General features: G+C 42.8%; 1 protein-coding gene across 1 annotated transcript; it reads right to left on the minus strand.

Annotated features, from left to right (window-relative positions):
* Positions 1-201: 201 nt before the first annotated feature.
* ASB9 (ankyrin repeat and SOCS box containing 9) lies at positions 202-16,059 on the minus strand. Its single transcript, XM_032100698.1, has 8 exons — positions 15,697-16,059; positions 10,863-10,942; positions 9,606-9,713; positions 8,537-8,687; positions 7,823-7,957; positions 6,261-6,452; positions 2,964-3,128; positions 202-1,782 (listed from the first exon to the last, which is right to left on the minus strand). The coding sequence occupies exons 1-7, from the start codon at positions 15,788-15,790 to the stop codon at positions 3,004-3,006; spliced, it is 885 nt and encodes a 294-aa protein (XP_031956589.1). The 5' UTR covers positions 15,791-16,059; the 3' UTR covers positions 202-1,782; positions 2,964-3,003.
* Positions 16,060-18,351: the final 2,292 nt, after the last annotated feature.

Consider the following 18,351-nt stretch of genomic DNA (forward strand, 5'->3'; position numbering starts at 1 on the left):
AAAACATCAACAAAAGGCAATATTTGCACAGCATTGGCATTTTAGTCTCATCTTTACTATAGTTATATTTGAAGAAACTATTTTGTTCACTGCCTGCCTGCAGGTGGGATTGCAAGCAACTAGAATTCAAAACTCCATAGTATCACTCAATCCACAAAATTAGGGCTATCATTTAAAAAAATAAATTAAAAACTAACAAGCAAAAGAGTATAAACTATTTATTTCTGAGAAAATATCCTACAAAACCATGGCTTAACTACCATTAAACTGTTAACATAAAAATAGGAAAGAATCTGATAAAATATATTCCTGACAATCATTTAAGTCCTGTATTACATTTTGAATGGTTTCAAATATAGAAAAAAATCCAAACCTCACCTATAATGAACTTATTCAGTTTGCACCTTGTACAACTTTTACAGTTTATAACTGAATAAGTGTTGATGCATAAAGCTGTAATTCACTAGTGTTGATCACAATTTTTATGAAAATAAATAAGTAAACACAGTGAGATGATACAAGCTGAGCTTACAGAATTCATCCTAATTACACTTGGGCAGAGGAATTCAAGTAAACAGAGTCATACCATGAAATTTTCATAAGAAAAGCAAGCTGGAAGCAACACCCTCACCTGGTTCTCAGAGCAACTTCCTCCTGGTTTTAGCATTACTCCTCTAAATCCATTGCCTGAAGTTACAAAATAAGATGCCTAAAGGCAAAAGTAAAATTAGTATGTACAAAAATGTTTCTTCATCATCTAGAATATAATAAGATGGATCTCCAGCTTTCCACTGTGTCACCAAAGCAGGGATTCTTCACACTTTAATCTCCAGAAGTTAACCACTAGGTTCATTGTCCATTACTTGCCTGTTCAGCGCAGATTCAGCTTAACCAAGACACTGATTTTAGAGGATATACCTTTCCCATCCCAGATACCTGCTTTTATTCAACCTCTGTGAAAACAGATGTCTACTTTTCTTCCTGGGCAGGAGGGAAACATTATAGAAGGCCACCTTAAACCAGCCAGTTAATTTTTACATGGCTCAAATATGTGTGGTGGATTGGGTCAGAAAAGTGACACATTCCCATGTGTCTCTATCACCAGAGGAGTTACAGACCTAACCACATTTGTCATTTTGTCCCATTAGGGTATAATTTAGTGTCCCACAACCCAAACAGAACTGTCCTGTATTTGGTCAGCACAAAGGAATCCAGCCACTACACTGGATACTTACAGGCAGCCATATATTGTGCAGACAAGGATTTTAATTGTGAATTACATCAAATAGCATACAGGTAGCATTTTATCTCTCCTCTTTAACTTCCCACATGCACAAGGAAGGCTGGCACTGCACACACTGGCACAGTGGTGAACACCAAAATAAGCTTTCATATATTCAAAGGCTGCCAGTCTCTCCACTTCTGAGATGAGGACTGGATCTCTCACTGCAGGTGTTAGTGATGACATCAGTATTTGCACCCCCAGCCCACTCTTACAGAGTCTCCACAGCAAAGTGGAAAAGGATCTTCAGAAGCACGGACATGCATGGCTGCCCCTTCAGCTCAGGGGTGACATGGCAGCCCCTCAGTGAGCTGGGCATGCTGCTGCTCCCAGGTGATGCAGATGCACTTTGGTTTAGAACTCAAGAAGAAACAGGGTGATGGGAAGAAGAGCTGGAGTCTCAGCACCCTTGCTCCTACACAGATCAAGCATCTGATGTTCCATGGAGAACACCCAAGTGGTCACAACTGCACTTTGGCTTGGGGCAGCAGGACCTGTTTCTGAAAGGGAAAGAAAAATGCCCAGTGTTAAAGTTTAGCTGGAGGAAATATTTGTTCTTATGAGCTCAGTGGAATAAGAACCACATACGTCATACACTAACTGCTCAGCAACGGAGCAGGGGGCAGAAATTGTCCACTAATTTTCAAATTTGGAATGGACTTTGATTTCATTGTTAGTTTCATGATCACACGTTAGAGGTGTTATTATTTCCACTTCCATGGAAAATGCTATGAATGAGGTAGCAACTCCCTAAGAAAAAAATATTATCTCACTCTTAATTTTTTCTTGGGTGGAGAAAGGGTGTAGAAACTTGTTTTTCTGATGCACATTGAAAAATGCTTAGGAAATATCACCTAATTTTAGTGCAGAAATGGGGAGCACTCAATGCCTGCTACTGATAGCCTGTTAGCCTGTGTCCTTGAAAAATAACATGCTACAAGGAGAAGATGTGTAGTTCTGAAGTGTAGCTCCTCTATGTCTCAAAGTATCAGGAGTAGTTGATTTTAATGGATGATTAAAAACTTTTGCCCCACTATTATTGCACTGTAGGGAGCTGACATCAGCAGTGACCTACTTGCTGTCATGGCAGAAACGCTTGTTTCAGATGCTGGCCTAAATGCAGATGATTGTTGGTTGGTGCTTATCTATCTGCAGTGTGATACCCTTAGAAAATAAATAACTTCTGCCTTACTTGCCGAGTGGGTTCAGTTGAGTTCCCTCCCCTGACCCGTGGTGGTGTGGGCACAGCCCTCACCCCTCACAGATGACAGGCGCGTGAGCACTGCTTACAGAGAAAGCTCTCTGTAGCTCACCCTGGTGTGCCTAATGTTTACATGAAATGCTGTTAGTGCTGGGCTGGGATATGTGTTTTCTTTGGAATGGGCTGTCAACCACAAGACCTCTGAAACTATGCCAGAGAATCAAGAGATCTATTTTAAAATGTTATGCTAATTTTCTGTGCTTTCAAGGGGGCTCTCACATCACATTTCCAAGCTTCACCATGCAACCATGCAGGATTGTTTCTTTCCAAATGGATTTGGTGGGGATGATGGCAGTGAGGACTGAGTAAATTGGTCATTTCTGTAATTCCTAGACCCAAACTTTACTAGAGAGCAAAAATCACCATAAATTATCATTGCAAACATTGGCAACACTAGTGATGAAAAAAGAGTCAACAAACCTTGCTGTTATTAAAGGCACCATTTTGAACATGAAAAGGATCAAATGTGGAGTAGGAAATGTTTCAGCTCGTCTGGGAGGAGAAGTCCAGTTATTTTTTGATGCTGCTTGTATCCAAAGCACCTCCTGATGCACAGGCGGCACAACTGCATCAAGGACAGTGGCCCTGGAGAAAGATCCAGGGAAGAGGTTACACACATGGCTTTATAATGCCAAAACTAGAAACCTGAAATAGCAGCTGTGCATCACTGCTCCCTCCACCTCCTGCAACCCACCTCTCACCAGCTTTTCACTCTCAGCAGTGAAAAGTCAAACCTGCATCCCCCAAAGGACACCTGCCCACCTGCAGTCCAGTCCATGCCTAGTCACTCTGTCATTACTCAGCTGGCATCAGCAGCAGCAGTCTTTCCTTTCTAAGCTGCACAAATGTTTGCACTGTCTGAGAAGAGATGATTGATGCTACTTTAAAAGCCCTTCCCTCCTCTCAGTCCCCTAGTGAGATCAAAATTTTCAGTTCATTGCTTCCTTGAGGCATGTTTCATAACAGTGATGAACACAAAGCAAAAGAAACACTATACAGTTCTTTATTTAAACCTTCCACGTTAACCAGTCCCATGTTGATAGATGGGAGCCCTGTTGAAGAATCTTTGTCACTTTATAAAAAATCTAAGTATAATAGCATTATACACTGGTTTGGGTCACTTATCCTTTTCAGGAAGAGGAAGATCCTATGTGAAGTTTTACCTGTGGCACCTGTCAGTGTTCAACCCTCCAGAGCATTGATTGCACAGAGGTGATGAGTGTGTAAGGTGGCTGGGGCTGTGGGAGGGCAGGTAAGAGGATGGGCACTGATGAGGTGTTTGGATGGAGGCAGTGGGGAGGACATAAGAAGAGACTCTGCAGAAAGAGACAGGGAGGTGAGTGAGATGGTAGGGAACAGTTTAAGTGCCCCCTCTCCTGCAGAGCAGAGGGAAGGAAGGGAGGCCACAACAAAAATGAGGTGAGGTGGCGGCTTTGATCAGCTTTTGAGACTTCCCTCAGGGGAAGGACACCACATCTCCAGCAGCTCTGCAAGGCTGAAAACTGCTCTGCTATCGCAAGAGCCGTGCAAAGGGCTGCACCCTTCTGCTAGGAGCCAGTTTATGAGTTGTTACTGTGTTCTTGGGTACAAAACAGGGCATATGGGGCTAGTTAAAGTATTGCAGTATCACACTGCGCTTGTGCTTGACTCTGATCCCACAGATAAATGCTCTGCCTGCAAATATCTCATTTAAAAAAAGCTTCCATTAAAAGAAAAAACAACCAAACCCAAAACATGAAGGCTTATCAAAACACAAGCAGTGACATTACACTGGAAAATATTTAGCAAATGCAAGAACGCTGTTCAAAAACACAGTACATTTTTGGAGCATTCACTAACTCTCCCACCCACATGTAGGACTGTCCCTGAGATGTAAGCGGGGTGTGGCGTGGTCCAGCAGCATGGTGAGCTGCTAGGAAGGGAACCACCACATGTACTACACCTGCTCTGCACTGGTCCTGGAAGGGCAACTGGGTCAGCACGCTCACCAGCTCTTCTCCAAACACACTTCCTGCAGCCTGCCTGGCCATGGGCTGCAGGGCTCCAGCAGCTGGGGTGTGGGGGGAGAGGAGCCTTGCATGGGAGCAGGGCGGCAGAGCAGCTCTTCCACCACTCTCCTGGACTGCAATTGTTCAGCCAGCCAAAGAAGCCAGCCATCAGCGTCCGCAGGCATGACCCCACTCAGAGAAGGGCGCATTGGAGAACATCAGAAAAACACTATTCCACAGGAAAATACCCTTCAGGCATTTATTGTTTCTGATTTTGATTGCTGAATTTCACTCAGAGGAGTTCCTCACTGCCCATGCTGTCAGCTCAGTCCTAGCAGTGTTTCTCAGGCCAGTTCCACAGGGTGTGTCTGAAATGTTTTTCTATCTCAAATAAACAGGACACATGCAGTGCCATGGGAGTCACAAATCGAATGCAGCAGGGGCTGGAACTCAAAAAGATCACTGCTCTGTGTGCCACAGATTAGGCTGGGAAACTAAATATATGTTGCTCATGCATAACATGCACAGCACAGTTGTTTCCACGCTACTTTCATGCTATTATTTCAAGCATGGCTTGATTCATCACTTTGTTATTCCAATTTTACCTTTCTATGACAACAATCTCATCAACATGTAACTGGCATGGACGACACCATCACCAATTTGTTTAAAACAATGAAAATCCAGATTATTTAGTAATGTGTATAGCTTGCTGACTGAATGAGAAAATCTAAAGAACATGATGAGTAGACACTAGAGATCTTATTCTAACTTCCCTCAATAATAGTAAGCAGCATTTCTCTCCATACTTCATTAAAGATTTCATAATCAATAAAATAAAATAAAATAAAATAAAATTACCTTGAACTATTTAATTTACAAGTACAAAATAGGCACTTCCTAGAGTTTAAGCTTATGGTTTGACACTGCTGTAATATTCAGCACGTAAGGTTGGTCTTTAAAGAAAGTCTAGTGCATAAATGAATATAAATATATAATTCCTTATATTATTCCAGCACAATTTTCCTTAATGTCAAAAAAAAAAAATCATTTAGTGTTTCATTTTAAAGATACTTTTGCATCTATGTAAAAGCTTGGCCCAAGAATAAGAGTAAAGGGCAAAGAATTAAAAAAACAAGTTCTTCAATATACTTTTTTTTAGTATTACATGCATTCAAATTTTTAGGGTTGCAAATCTGCATTTATGCATTTGTGCTGAGACAAACCTGGCCATTGGCATACTGTATAACCAGAGATCCCAAACCTCACCCTCACCACCTAGCCTCAATTCCCATCAGAGGTGATTTGCTGCCTGCATTTGTCAGCACATTCTGTAGAACCCTCCTGGGCCTACTGCTGTCTGACACAAGGGAACTGACAGATTCTCACTAAATTCAATGTTTTAGGTAATGAAAAAACCTACCATTAATTTCTAAGGAATCTTTCACTTGTTTATTCACCCTAAACTCTATTTTGCATCATATGGCAAGCTCCATACGATTGCTTCCTAATGCAGTAGATTCAAAATCTGGAGGTTCAAGGTGGGTTATTTTTATTACCATTAGAAAGTTAGTGCACCACTGTATTCTGGCACTTGAACAATGTCCCTATGTCAGCAAGTGGAGGCAAGCTGAGCTATTCCCAGTTTTCTAGTGCTAGCGACCTGAAATAGCATAGCCTTGTGCAACAGTCTGTGTGGGGTTTCCCTAACACAAGCTCTAAGGGGCACCTTCTCTCTGCAGGAACAGCTGGCCAGCTGGGCTGCCAGGTAGGACCAGCTCCACTGGCCTCTTGTTTTCAGCATTCTTCACCCAAATGTCCGCTCCAAAGTCAATCAGCAGCTTCACCAGCTCCACACTGCAATTCCTGGCAGCCATGTGCAGAGGGGAGTCCAGGCCCTTGCCGCTGTTCACATTTGCTCCTGAACAATAAGAGAAGACAAAGAATAATGACAAAGAACAATCACTATACAGTAGCTTATTTTCATTCACTGCACTTGCTGCTATTTCTCTGAATAACACACAAATGCTGTAGTCTGCACCCAGAGGTGGACTCCTTTATACGGGGGCTTGGTGCTACAATTTGCACAAGTACAGCTCTCACTGGTTGAGAAGCAGTGGGGTTGTGACTAAGAAAATGATCCCAGAGGAGCAGTGCATGAGGAAGTCCTTCACCCACAGCCCAGTCCATGGATATTTTGAAGCAGGACAAAGATATAGCTCCACCTATAGCCCACCTTTGCCTCCCATCCCATAAAATACATGCAGGATTTCAACATGCTCTGTACTGGAGGCTTAAGATGGTGGGATTTCCAAATGACAAAGTATCTGTTAGAGAAAAAATGCAAGGATGGAAAATGCTAGAGGCCCTTGGTAGAAGAGGGCATAAACACCCCTGATCAGAGTTCCCCCATTCATTACCCTGGAATAATGGCTCCTAAAGCACCCTAAGAAAGGTGAGCTTCAGAACTAATTCAAAACTATTTATAATGTTTTTATAGTACACATTCCCATATATAGGAGGCAGCAAAAAAATATTAGGAGAAAAAAGAAAATAGTTGCCAAACATTTAATGTTTAGATTAATTTGTATTTGACTTCTCAAAAAAGGTCATCGTACTAAACAGTGACCTACCTAAAAGGTGATATATATGGGTTTTGCTTGTTTTTTCTAAAGTAGCTTTGTTGATCCATCATTTTTGTACCAGTTATGTGGCTACTTTAGGCTACATGGCCCATTTGGCTAGAAGAACTGTACTGTTGTAGATAAGAAGAAACAGTTTTGTGTAATTATCCAAGTGTTTAGACTTACAGCTAGGTTTGTGTGATGCAAAGCATATAGTACTGAACCTTCTTCTGTGTTGGAAGTGTCTTGAACTTTTTATGAACTCATTAGAATGTAACACGTGTTTGCAGAAATACTATGTATAAGTGGCTGAGCCAATTGTTTTGGGTAAAGAGGGAGTAAAATAAAAAAATTCAATTTCTTCCTGTCCACTTCAAATAACTGCAGCATCATATGCATGTACACTGGAAAGAATAGTCTGTTCCAGGCACAATCAGCCATGTGAAATCCAGGATCACGCATCATTTTGTTGGGAGCTATAAAGCTGAATTCCTGGGTCAGGAAGACCATGATCACCCTGCTACCACATTTAACCCAGGGCTGCTATTATGAGTGAAACATCTCCAGGTCCCAAAGCAGGAGCTCCTCTAAATCTTTGATGCAAAGATAATCCAAAGATAGATGTTGCAGGAAATGAAAGTACCCCATTCTTTATTTTTGTTTTTACCTGACTCAAGCAGCTTCTTGGCACAGTTCAGTTGCTGGTTCTCACATGCTACATAAAGAGGAGTACCCAGGTGCTTGATGTTGTGATCTATATTTACCCCATGGGATGCGAGGAGTTCGACACATTGCACATGACCTTAAAAGGGATAAAGGAAGAGTCAACTCACAGAAATCAGGCTTTTTTTTCCAGCAAATTCTCTGTTGCAGCAGTGTAGTCTGGCAAAGATTCAATGTTTTGTCAAGAGATGGTAGTGTAATAACTTTCATCCACTCCAGTGGATCCAGCCAGCAAAAGAAGAGCTGCAAAGCCGCGTTCAGCAAAACAGGCTAAAGCCTCACGGGCTAAAGCCTTCACATTTTATCTGACTCATTTCAGATGTCTATTGAAGGTGAGATGAATCACTCAGTGTTTCTCTCCACTCCTTTTGAAGATCAGCCAGATTTCTCCCTCAAATGTCCACATTGTAGGCAGCTGACTTGGACAATGCTTCCCCTTCCAGGTGTCACCGTGTGAACTCAGAGGATCTGATAGCTGAGCTGACCTGCCCTTGATGAGCAATAGAGGTGGGAAGAACTGCGCCCCTCATGATGAGACCAATTAGCAAGGCATCTTACACTACCCAAGACAAGAAAATTAGCTTCTTTATCTCTCTCTTCCACTTCAACATGCTGCTAGCAACATGGAAAGGAGGAGGGCTGATGCCTGTGGGGTTACCTCTCTTAGCAGCTTCATGGATGGGGGATGCCAGGTCACAGGGTGGTTGTAGGCTGGCTCCATGCTCCAGCAGTAAATTCAAGCAAGCCACACTGCCACTGACACAAGTGTTGAACAATGGTGTGTGCCAGTCAACAGTCACTCCATTCACCTGGTGAAAAATAATCAGGCAATTGTTTTAGTCTTCTCATTATTTCAGAATTAATGACAATTAACCAGTTTCTCAGCAGAAAATAGGGTTCTCAATAATTTTTAATTTAATTCCATGCCTGAACTCCCCACTGCTTCTGAAGACTACAAATTTTCATTAAAATGATCATTAAAAAAGCATTTTTTGTAAATTGCCCGCAAGTCTCTCTTACTGAAAAAAAAAAATAAATAAAATTGATCAGTGCCACTCCAGGGTCTCTCAGGAGTTACCAAGCTAAATGTATGCCCATTTTTCAGTTATCTTAGCTGAAACACACCAGCCCCTAGCCCGCTCGTGAAACAGTCCATTTTTGGCTGAAAGTGTGCAGCCCCTCCTTATTTTAATTTTTTTTTTTTTTTAATTTTAAACTGAAAGGTAATGTATGGTAAGGTAACATATGTATGAATTAATTTTCTTATTTGTTATAATTTTGATGTTAGCTTGAAAAGCAGTGGCCATGAGATACCATTTCACCATCTTACTTGCAGCTTGTTTCCATTTTCTTCCCATTTTATTGTCAGTTGATCCTAACATTCCTATGCCTCTACTTAAGACTCTGCATATTAATACTGATAAGATTCATGCATGCATAAAATAAAACACACCCTTAACTGCTGCAGGATTATAAATCCTTTGCAAGATGAACTTCCCCATGTTCTTGTAAAACCTCATCCTCATCTAAAGAACAGTAATAACTGCTGCTCCTATCTGTGCTTTTTGCATTGCTTTATTAGGAAGTGCATTTCGTAAGTACCTTAAGCAGAGCTAAGTACAGAGTGTAAATCACAGAGACATTCTGCCATGACATCACTTAGCATTAAAGTGTGGTAATACACCATACTAACACTAGAGACAGTGGTCTGTCCATCACATACTCACCTGAGCACCATGTTTTAACAGGACACTGGCACAGGCAGCATGACCCCCTAGGCAGGCTTCATGGAGAGGAGACACCTGGTCTGCTGTAACAAGATTGACATCACTCCCCTGATAAGATAATGGAAAATATCATTACAACCAACTACTAAAACCACCATACAAAAACCAACAATAAAAAAAATCCCTTCTGTCTTTAAAGCTTTATGTAATCAGACCTTCCTCAACTGCCTAGAGCTATTCAGCTCAAAAAGTAAGCAGATGAAGGGGATGAAGGGGCTGTGATGTTTTGGCCAGAGTGGATACTGGCACAGCATACCCGAGGTCATGCCTTCTACACACTGATAACCAGCACAGAAAACTTAGTGGATTGTCCAGTGGGACAATACATCCTGTTAGGACCTCAGCATGATTTTACTACACGGTGGATAGCAAAGTCTGTAATAAAAGAAAATGATGAAAAGTTGCTACTGGAGTTCTTGTCAGGGTAGTGACTGCTGCCTTTTTCTATCACCACTCAAGTCTTCTGACTTCCCGCCCACTGAGTCTGTGGTTGTTTGACTGGGCTGAATCCTGAAATGCTCTTGAAGTGTTTTCTGCTCTTTGCCTCAAGGCACCCACTGATGGAAAGAAATGCATTGGAAACATTGGTTTGATTCTACAAGATCTTTTGTTTCTAGCAATCTTGGTGCTCCAGAAGACTAAGCTGGAAGAGTCTCCAATGCCCCTTCCCTTTCCACCAGCTTCACAACTAACCCAAAGATTTTGAAGAAACAGAGCAGTGAGGTTCAGAAATCACTTCTACCTATCCCTGACCTTCTGGAGTGGGACCACAGCCTTTGGATATGCTCAGGCACTTCAGAAACAAATGTCTGGGTGACTGAATTGAAGCCTCAGCCAGACCCATGCCTGGGTCCAGAGCTGGCCCTCAGCTTGGTCACCAAAAACTGCTCACAGGCACGTACAGGAGCTGCCGAGGAGCTGCCCACAGCCATGCAGAGATCCCAGTGATCAGGGTCCCATTGCCTGTACCAGAGTTGAAGTATCACCCAGGATAGTTCAGTACATCATCAAATTAGTGTACAAAGCTTGTGCTGGGCAAGGAACTGATTGTAGAAACAAAAAGCCTGTTGCATGCAGATTTCACTGTGGCCTGGTTAACATGATTTTGTCATCCTGGAAGTTTCACAGTAAAGCAAGGGCCACATTCATCCACTGAACAAACCCTGAAGAGACCACATGAACCCAGCGGAGAGGTACCTGTTCAATGAGTTTCTTCAGAGAAAGCAGACGCCCATGGATAGAGGCCTCATGTAAAGGAGACCAGTCTGAAACAAAGTCTGTATGAAAACAAAGACAGGAAAAAGGCTAAAAACTCTATTTCACTAGCATACTTTACTTCAACTGTGTGACCTCTCTTCTACTTTATTTGAGCTGCCAAGATTTCTTTGGAGCAGATGCTGTGAGGGAGACAGACAAGAAGATGGTTTCTCTGTGGGTGTGTTTTTAACTCATCCCATGTTTGCACTGTGCAGCTGCACTCCCCTTCAGAAGACAGGAAAGGGATTTGCAGAACATCACCTGGCTCTGGCTGAGCTTGTCCCTCTCCTTGAATTATTTCCAGTGCCTTTGTTTTCACAAAGCTTATTACATTTTAGCAATTATCTCAAAAGGAGTATGTTTTGAAGAGCGTTTGGCTAATCAGTCATTTACCCCTGCTCAGAGCTGGACTAGAGTCAACAACACTTGGCAAGAGAAGGGACCAAAGTACAAGGAGACAAATTGTGCTACCTGTTGATTTTGTCTTTCAGTTTTCAGTGTCTGGCATGAGTGGTGCGTTTTAAGTAATAGGTGTGTTCTCTGCATTGCTGAAACCACAAAGTGAGGTACAGCACATATATACCGTGCAATATTAATAGAGGGAGATCTCCAGTATTACAGATTTTATGGTTCAGAGCCAGCTGACAGCAATAATCCCTCTGGGAGATATTTACATCCCAGCATTCAAAACATAGTGTCTGCTCTATGTCAATGTCCCAGGTTCCCCCTGGGACGGAAGGGAAGCCTTTACAGGGGGCACTTCACACAGCTTCCTGTGGAAAGACATTTTGCTGCTCTCTGGAGATGTCCCACTCTCCTTCCACTAACTACTGAGAAAACTCCAGTGACCAAGTTGCTGGCTGAGTTGCTGACGTTCTCAGGGACTATAACAGAGCACGTGCCTGGAATGGAATCCTTAACAGCGAGAAGTCTGCCTTCAGCAAAAACCTTAATAAGCCACTATAATTCTTTAAAATAATGTTTACATATAAGCTGATGATCATAGAGGTTTTAAATATGAAGAATATGTATTTAAACTAGATATAAAAATGAGATGGTGAAATAATGGAACAGGTTGCCTAGAGAGGTGGTAGATGTCCCATTCCTGGAAAGATTCAAGGTCAAGTTGGATGGGGCTCTGAGCAAGCTAGTCTAGTGGAAGGTCTTCCTATTCATTGCAGGGGTGTTGGACTAGACAGCCTTTAGAGGTCCCTTCCAATCCAAACTAGGCTATGAGTCTATGAATTAGCTTTTAAAGAAATTTGTATTCTTTGTTATTAGCATTATTTGAGCTCTGCATGCCTCCTTCTATGTTCCATGGCTGCATCCCACAACAGTTACACAGTTAATCATTAAGTTCACAAACATCCTTTGGCTTTAGCAAATGGACAGCCAGTTCTGGAAGCTGTGATTCTGGTTCATAAGGACAGTCAAACTAGGGCTACAATTATTAAAGCACAGTACTATTAACTGATTAAAATAGCTTTGCTCTAAGTGATGTGTGTCAAATTGATGCTTTTCTGACTGTGCTGTTGTTCTTGCTGATCCTGCCTGTTACTGGTGGTTGTGTTTCCAGGGTATGTAAAAAGCTTTTCCTCATTTAGAAACTAATGCCACTGCCTAAATTGCATGAGTTATAAGGGAAATATATTTATAGAAATTCTAAAAATCTAGATTGAAGAACAAGTTTTTTGAGCTGTAACTTGAACTTTTTTTGTCTACACAAATATAGGCAGGCATTTGTGCAATCTACCAACTTGTGATATCATCATGTCAGAATTCTGGTTACTAAGAGGGACATATCCATGTGTGGATTTGATCCATTCAGTCCTTGCTTGAGAAAAGACAGGTTTCTACTGAAACTCTAAAAAGAGACAGACCAGCCCTCTGTGGACTGGCCATTAGCTTGCTATTTTTCAAGTCTTAACAATGAATTAAAAGATTGGCCATATAAGCATCAAAGATAAATGTCAGTGAAAAATAAAAGAGGTATGTGCTAACATGTAATCTAGCTGGGAGTTCTGTAACAGAGAGAAACTGAGTGTTTCATCCTAGGTGGAAGTGGAGTCCTGTGGAGTCCATCACACCAGTCCTGGATGACTTGGGAAGAGGGGTATTAAAAGCCTGACTGATGACTAACTGCAATGGCATAATTCCAGATCTGCTGCCATGAACTGCACAGCCCCAGGCTGATGTCTCTCCTGCCCTACCTCCATCTGCAGCAAACACCTCTACCCTGAAGCAATGCCAGGGAGGCAAGCCCCCTGCAAGGGAAGGCAGATTTCCCCAGTTTCTTGACCCAGGGCATCACCTCCTGGCAAATGACAATATTTCTATTTTCTGCCTGCTGCAGGCTGGAACTCATGTTTCTTGCCTGGAAGAAGAGGGAGGTGCAGTGGATTTCCATGTCTCACTGCCCTCTTTTACACTTCACAGGAGGCACACCGTCAGAATATAAAAGATCTGTATTTATATTTTATTAGGGCCTAAGCAAATGCCAGTTCCAGCTGACCATGGGCTTTCAAAATCCTGAACTAGTGACTTTCACGAACGTGCTCAAAATACTGCCCACCAGAGCTGCGTGTGAAGTAGCACGGCTGGTGTATGTGGGGGACACAGCTGTGTTCATTGTATGTACCACCGCTGCAACAAGGATTCCTGATTGTCAAAAATATCTACAACTGCTCTTTCACAGAGAAACAAGATCATTTGTCCAAATTTGAAATTTACCCACACCTTAGTCCACAAGGAGGCTGAGTCAGACCCCAGCTGTTCAGCATCTAGACATCCAAATCCCACCCAAATCCCCAAATGCTTTCAGTGGCATTGGGTCACCTAGCTCCCCTTCCACTGCAGAAAACTCCAGCCAGCCCAGGGGTTACATTAAACCTCTGGTTATACTTGACTGCTTTGCCATCACTTGGGCACATGACTGGCAGGGTGGTGTATGCAGAGGGAGCCTTATAGTAATAACCATGCACGCAAATTCTGGCTGCTCCCTGTGCACAACAGAGCTTTCACAGGACCTTTCTAGAGCACTGGTTTTTGTGGTGATGGCTGAAGCAACTTTTTCCAACCTCTGACCACGTGAGGGCATTGCACCCTCCATGCCTGTCCCTAGGCTGGTTTCCTTCCATGCCTCTCACACACAGTGCAGCTTGAAAGGGGCTCTGAAGTCCCTCCAGTGAAGGTATGCTCTTGCATTCATATTTGCAGACACAAATGCCTAAGGCTCTATACAGAACAGTATTATAAATGGTGTTTTTCATAGGCAAAGGCCTCCCTTAAAGTTTGTGATATACATAGCCTGAGCCAAATACATTCCTGCTGGAAATTACCAGCAGAGTTTATTGACTCCACTAAGGAACAGGCAGACACAAAAGGAATGGACTGAACTCTGATTTTAAAAGGACCAAATGATCTGTGTCCAGTAGTGTGCCATGTGGGATTCTCTCCTTCCACCCTCCATTTTGCTGGACCTCATCTCCAGTGTGCACTGTTTCTATTCCTACTGTTAGTAATATCTCTGTGCCTTCCCTCTCACCCCAGCCTCAGGCTGTACATATGTGACACACATGAGGACAGGCAGGCTACACTGCATATAGACTGATCAGCCTTGCATGGTGGTTTTGTGGTCTTAATTTTCTATTTGGTATTGATGGAAACATTCTGAACAGCCCAGAAAAGGAGTGAGGACAGCGTAAAGTCGCAATTTCTGAATTTACCTCGTTCCCTCTGCACTCACCATTAGATGAAGGAGTAACTTCATAGAAACAGAGCTACATGGAGCACATCCAGCTAAGGATGTGAAGTTAAATTACTTTTTTTTTTTTGCTATGTCATATTTTCAGTGGCTCTGGGCCAGACAGAGAGCAACGACCAGAGTGAGGCCATTTGTCTGAGTAGCTTTTCACTGTTATGTGCCCACAACAGCATTGGTCACAACAATGCCATTGCAGAAGAATCCAGTAGGGTTGGTGGCTCAGCCCAAACAACACTACTTAGGTCTGCTCATCCTCAAGACAAGGGGAAATGATAAAAGATAAAGGAAAAAAGGAAAAAAGAAAAAGAAGAAGAAAGAGAAGACAAAAAATAAAAGCAACAATTAAAATAATCAACAGAAAGGAGAAAAAGCAGAAGGAAAATAAGGAGGAAGGGAATGAAAAGAAAGCAAAAGCAAAAGAGAAAAAGAAAAAAGAGAAAAAGAAAAAAGAGAAAAAGAAAAAAGAGAAAAAGAGAAAAAGAGAAAAGAGAAAAAGAAAAAAGAGAAAAAGAAAAAAGAGAAAAAGAAAAAAGAGAAAAAGAAAAAGAGAAAAAGAAAAAAGAGAAAAAGAAAAAAGAGAAAAAGAAAAAAGAGAAAAAGAAAAAAGAGAAAAAGAAAAAGAAAAAAAGAAAAAAGAAAAAAAAAAAAGAGGAGGTAAGCCAGTGCTGAGATTCCTGCTGGCACTAATTTAAGTCAAACATGCCACATTGCAACTGATTTTGCAGTGTGCTGCAGTCCAAGTGCTGCATTTGTTTCTGCTTGCACATACTGCAGTACAAAATCAAACAATCTTCTATGATACACAAGAAAAACAACCAAAATTTCAGTATCAAACAGAAATAGGTTTTTAAAATCCCCTCAGAAGTACAAAGGCATGGGGGTATTTTGTGGGACTGACTGTGGACCTGTCCTGGAAGCAGGACACAGGGAGCAGCAGCCACCGAGCCTGCCCTTAGCCTTCGGTGCCTCCGGCAGAGCTGAGCCTTGCGGCGGGGCAGGAGTGTCACTTACCCCTCATCAGCGGGCTCGATGGAGACGCTGCAGATGCCTGGCCTCCAGCTCCTTGCGATTTGCTGGCATTTTGATTTGTTCTCTCATCATCCATCTCAGCCCTGGCTGCCCAACTGCTGTTTTTTCACTTTGTGGTTGGTTTCCAGAGTTCAAATTCCATCGTCCCCGGTGAGCCCCCAGCGGCCGGACTGATCTCTGGAGCAGACTCTGCACGCATGAGTCGAGCAGCCCTTGCAGCAGCCCGGGACGTGGTGCCGGCGGCTCTCTGAGCAGAAACTCGAGTACCTGGGTTGGGATTTAACAAAACAGCTCCCGGGCTGCCCTGGTCGGCAGCCAGCGATCCAGCGAAGCGAGAGATGTGCCTGATGTCACATCCTCTCCATCACGACGCCCAATCGGGGCGCCCGCCGTTCGTTTTTATCAGGAAGGAAATTCTTCGTTTGCCAAAAAAAACAAGACAGAAAGAGCCAGTTCAACTAGTTGAGCAAACTCTGCCTGCAGGGGATGCTCAGAGAGAACCCGCAGAGCCGCTAGCACAGCCCTGCTCCGCTCCCCAGCCAGGGCTTTGCAGGCAGCTTGGCTGCGCCCCGTGCGAAGGCACCGCGCTGATGTGCCGAGCCCGGCGGGGACAGAACGGCAGAGCTGATGCGCTGCTGCTCGGCTCTGAGCGCTGCCTGTCCCGCACACGCTGCCCCGCATCCCTGCGGAGCTGCGCTTCCCTCCGGGGCCCGTGCTCTCTGCCTGGAGTGGAAATTGCAGCCCGCGCGGACTCGTGTCCCTTTACCCTGTTCAGCTGATTTCACTGAGTCACAATCACACCAGAAGTTTTGTACCAGAACAGTGTTCTTTTATTTTTGAACAATTTCTCCAGTAAAAAGGGAACATGTTTTAACATTGACCTGGATCTCGAGTTAAACAACACAGAACTTCAAATACAGATTAGAAACTTACACAGCTTACACTACAGAGACACACCAGAGCTTTTAAGCAATACAGTACTATTTTCCATTTAAGTAGCAAATACATCTCTAACTTCTACCTGAGAAGGCCTAGCTACAGAAATTACTTTACCATTATCCAAGTGCAGCCATCCTTGGTGGACAAAAGTGCACAGTAAAGTGGAATCTACAACACTTAATATTACTTTTTTTCTGTTGACAGCATATTTTATGGAAGAAATCATTTTTTTTTCATCCTTCAAAAATGTAATTTTTTTGTAAGTAATTCAATGGAATTTTCTACTATCTTGGTTCTTTTTTTCCTTCCACTCGATAATCAGATTTTTAAATTGTTCAGATAAATTTTATAACAATTTTATTAGTAGTAGTAGTAGAAATATTGCTACAAAAGTGAAAATGCTCTGCTGATAAATCTGTCTTGGCATGAAATTTAAACATTGATTTCTGAGGATGCAAACCACAGAATTACAGAAAATGTTTGGAAAATTGGACACAAAATACAGGATTTGTTCAATTTACCTTCAGAATCAGGGACAGAAATTCTAGATTTTCTTTAGTGCTAATGAAGAAATATAGGCATTTTCAAACCATGATTTGTCTCAGCTATTTTAGATGTCTGCTCTGGGGGAACACATATTGGAACTAGAGTCAGTCTTCTCTGACTGTAAAAGGGATCCCTAAATCATGAGCACAGAATTAGGTGTGTACATGCAAACAGCTGAAACCTACTTTAAAATAGGGCTGAATTCACAGCCAAGTGTCCCAGCTCTGCCACTCCTGAGCTCTGTCATGTGCCTTGTCCTGCACAGCCTCTGGGTGCTGCAGCTCAGGGTGAAACATCTTCAGTCCAGACAAAGGCCAGCATTGCCCAATGCCTGAACCACAGAACCTCAACTCTGGAGTACCTATACCTCAGAGGGCAGGGTTTTGACAGACAGTTCAGACAGATTTATCTGCATTGATCCAAGCTGTTTCTCCCTGCCTGGCTGCCGACTCTAAGCAGAGGTTACCAATACAAGGGATGGCAGCACTGGCCACAAACTGGTGCCACAGCTGTCTCAGCACATGGTCCATTGTGTCAGCTCAAAAACCTGTAAAAGCAGTTTTCTTCTCCAGCCTGTAAACTTGAGGCTTGAGACACTAGAACACGCCACATCCTCATCTAAGAGGATAATTTCCAGCCAGTGAGCAAAGCAAACATCTGGGGCAGCCACGTTTTAAATCACAGCAGTTAAATCTATCAGAGCTTGCCCACAGGAGTTCTAAACCACTGGCATTGTTTCCAGAGGTACCTGGGTTCTTTGGAAAGCTGCTGTGAAATCCTTGAGCTGAGACGAAGTGGAGAAGTTCTCCCTTGGAGAAATTAATAATACTGTCCAGTTCTTGCTTCTCTATTTTCCTTTCCTCAAATCAAGTCTCTCCTCCGGTGACTTTCCTTCTTTTATAGCTTTTCTGACATGAAATGTTTTCTTTTTCCTTCCTCTCATCCTCACAGAAACTTGCCTTTGCAAACATCCCGTCAGCCTGGCTGGGGACCAGACAGACCTCTGCAAGGAACTGCTCCCTTCTGCAGGATGGCAAATTTACTTAGCAAAAGGGACTCTAAATCAAAACAAACAAGCCAGACCTGAAGAAAGCATCAAACACATCTTGGTTGCATCTTGGTTACATCAGTAGCACCTGGATCTGTGCTTTA

Source organism: Corvus moneduloides, chromosome 2 (assembly GCF_009650955.1).
Source record: "Corvus moneduloides isolate bCorMon1 chromosome 2, bCorMon1.pri, whole genome shotgun sequence".
Taxonomy (NCBI): Eukaryota; Metazoa; Chordata; class Aves; order Passeriformes; family Corvidae; genus Corvus; species Corvus moneduloides.

What these genes read in the sequence shown, in the direction of transcription:
- ASB9 (XM_032100698.1), bottom strand. Translation starts at nt 15,790, where the DNA reads ATGGATGATGAGAGAACAAATCAAAATGCCAGCAAATCGCAAGGAGCT. An exon ending in ATCGAGCCCGCTGATGAGGG is followed by an intron (nt 10,943 to 15,696) that starts GTAAGTGACACT and finishes GTTTTCATACAG; the next exon opens with ACTTTGTTTCAGACTGGTCT. An exon ending in CCATGAAGCTGCTAAGAGAG is followed by an intron (nt 7,958 to 8,536) that starts GTAACCCCACAG and finishes ATCCCTTTTAAG; the next exon opens with GTCATGTGCAATGTGTCGAA.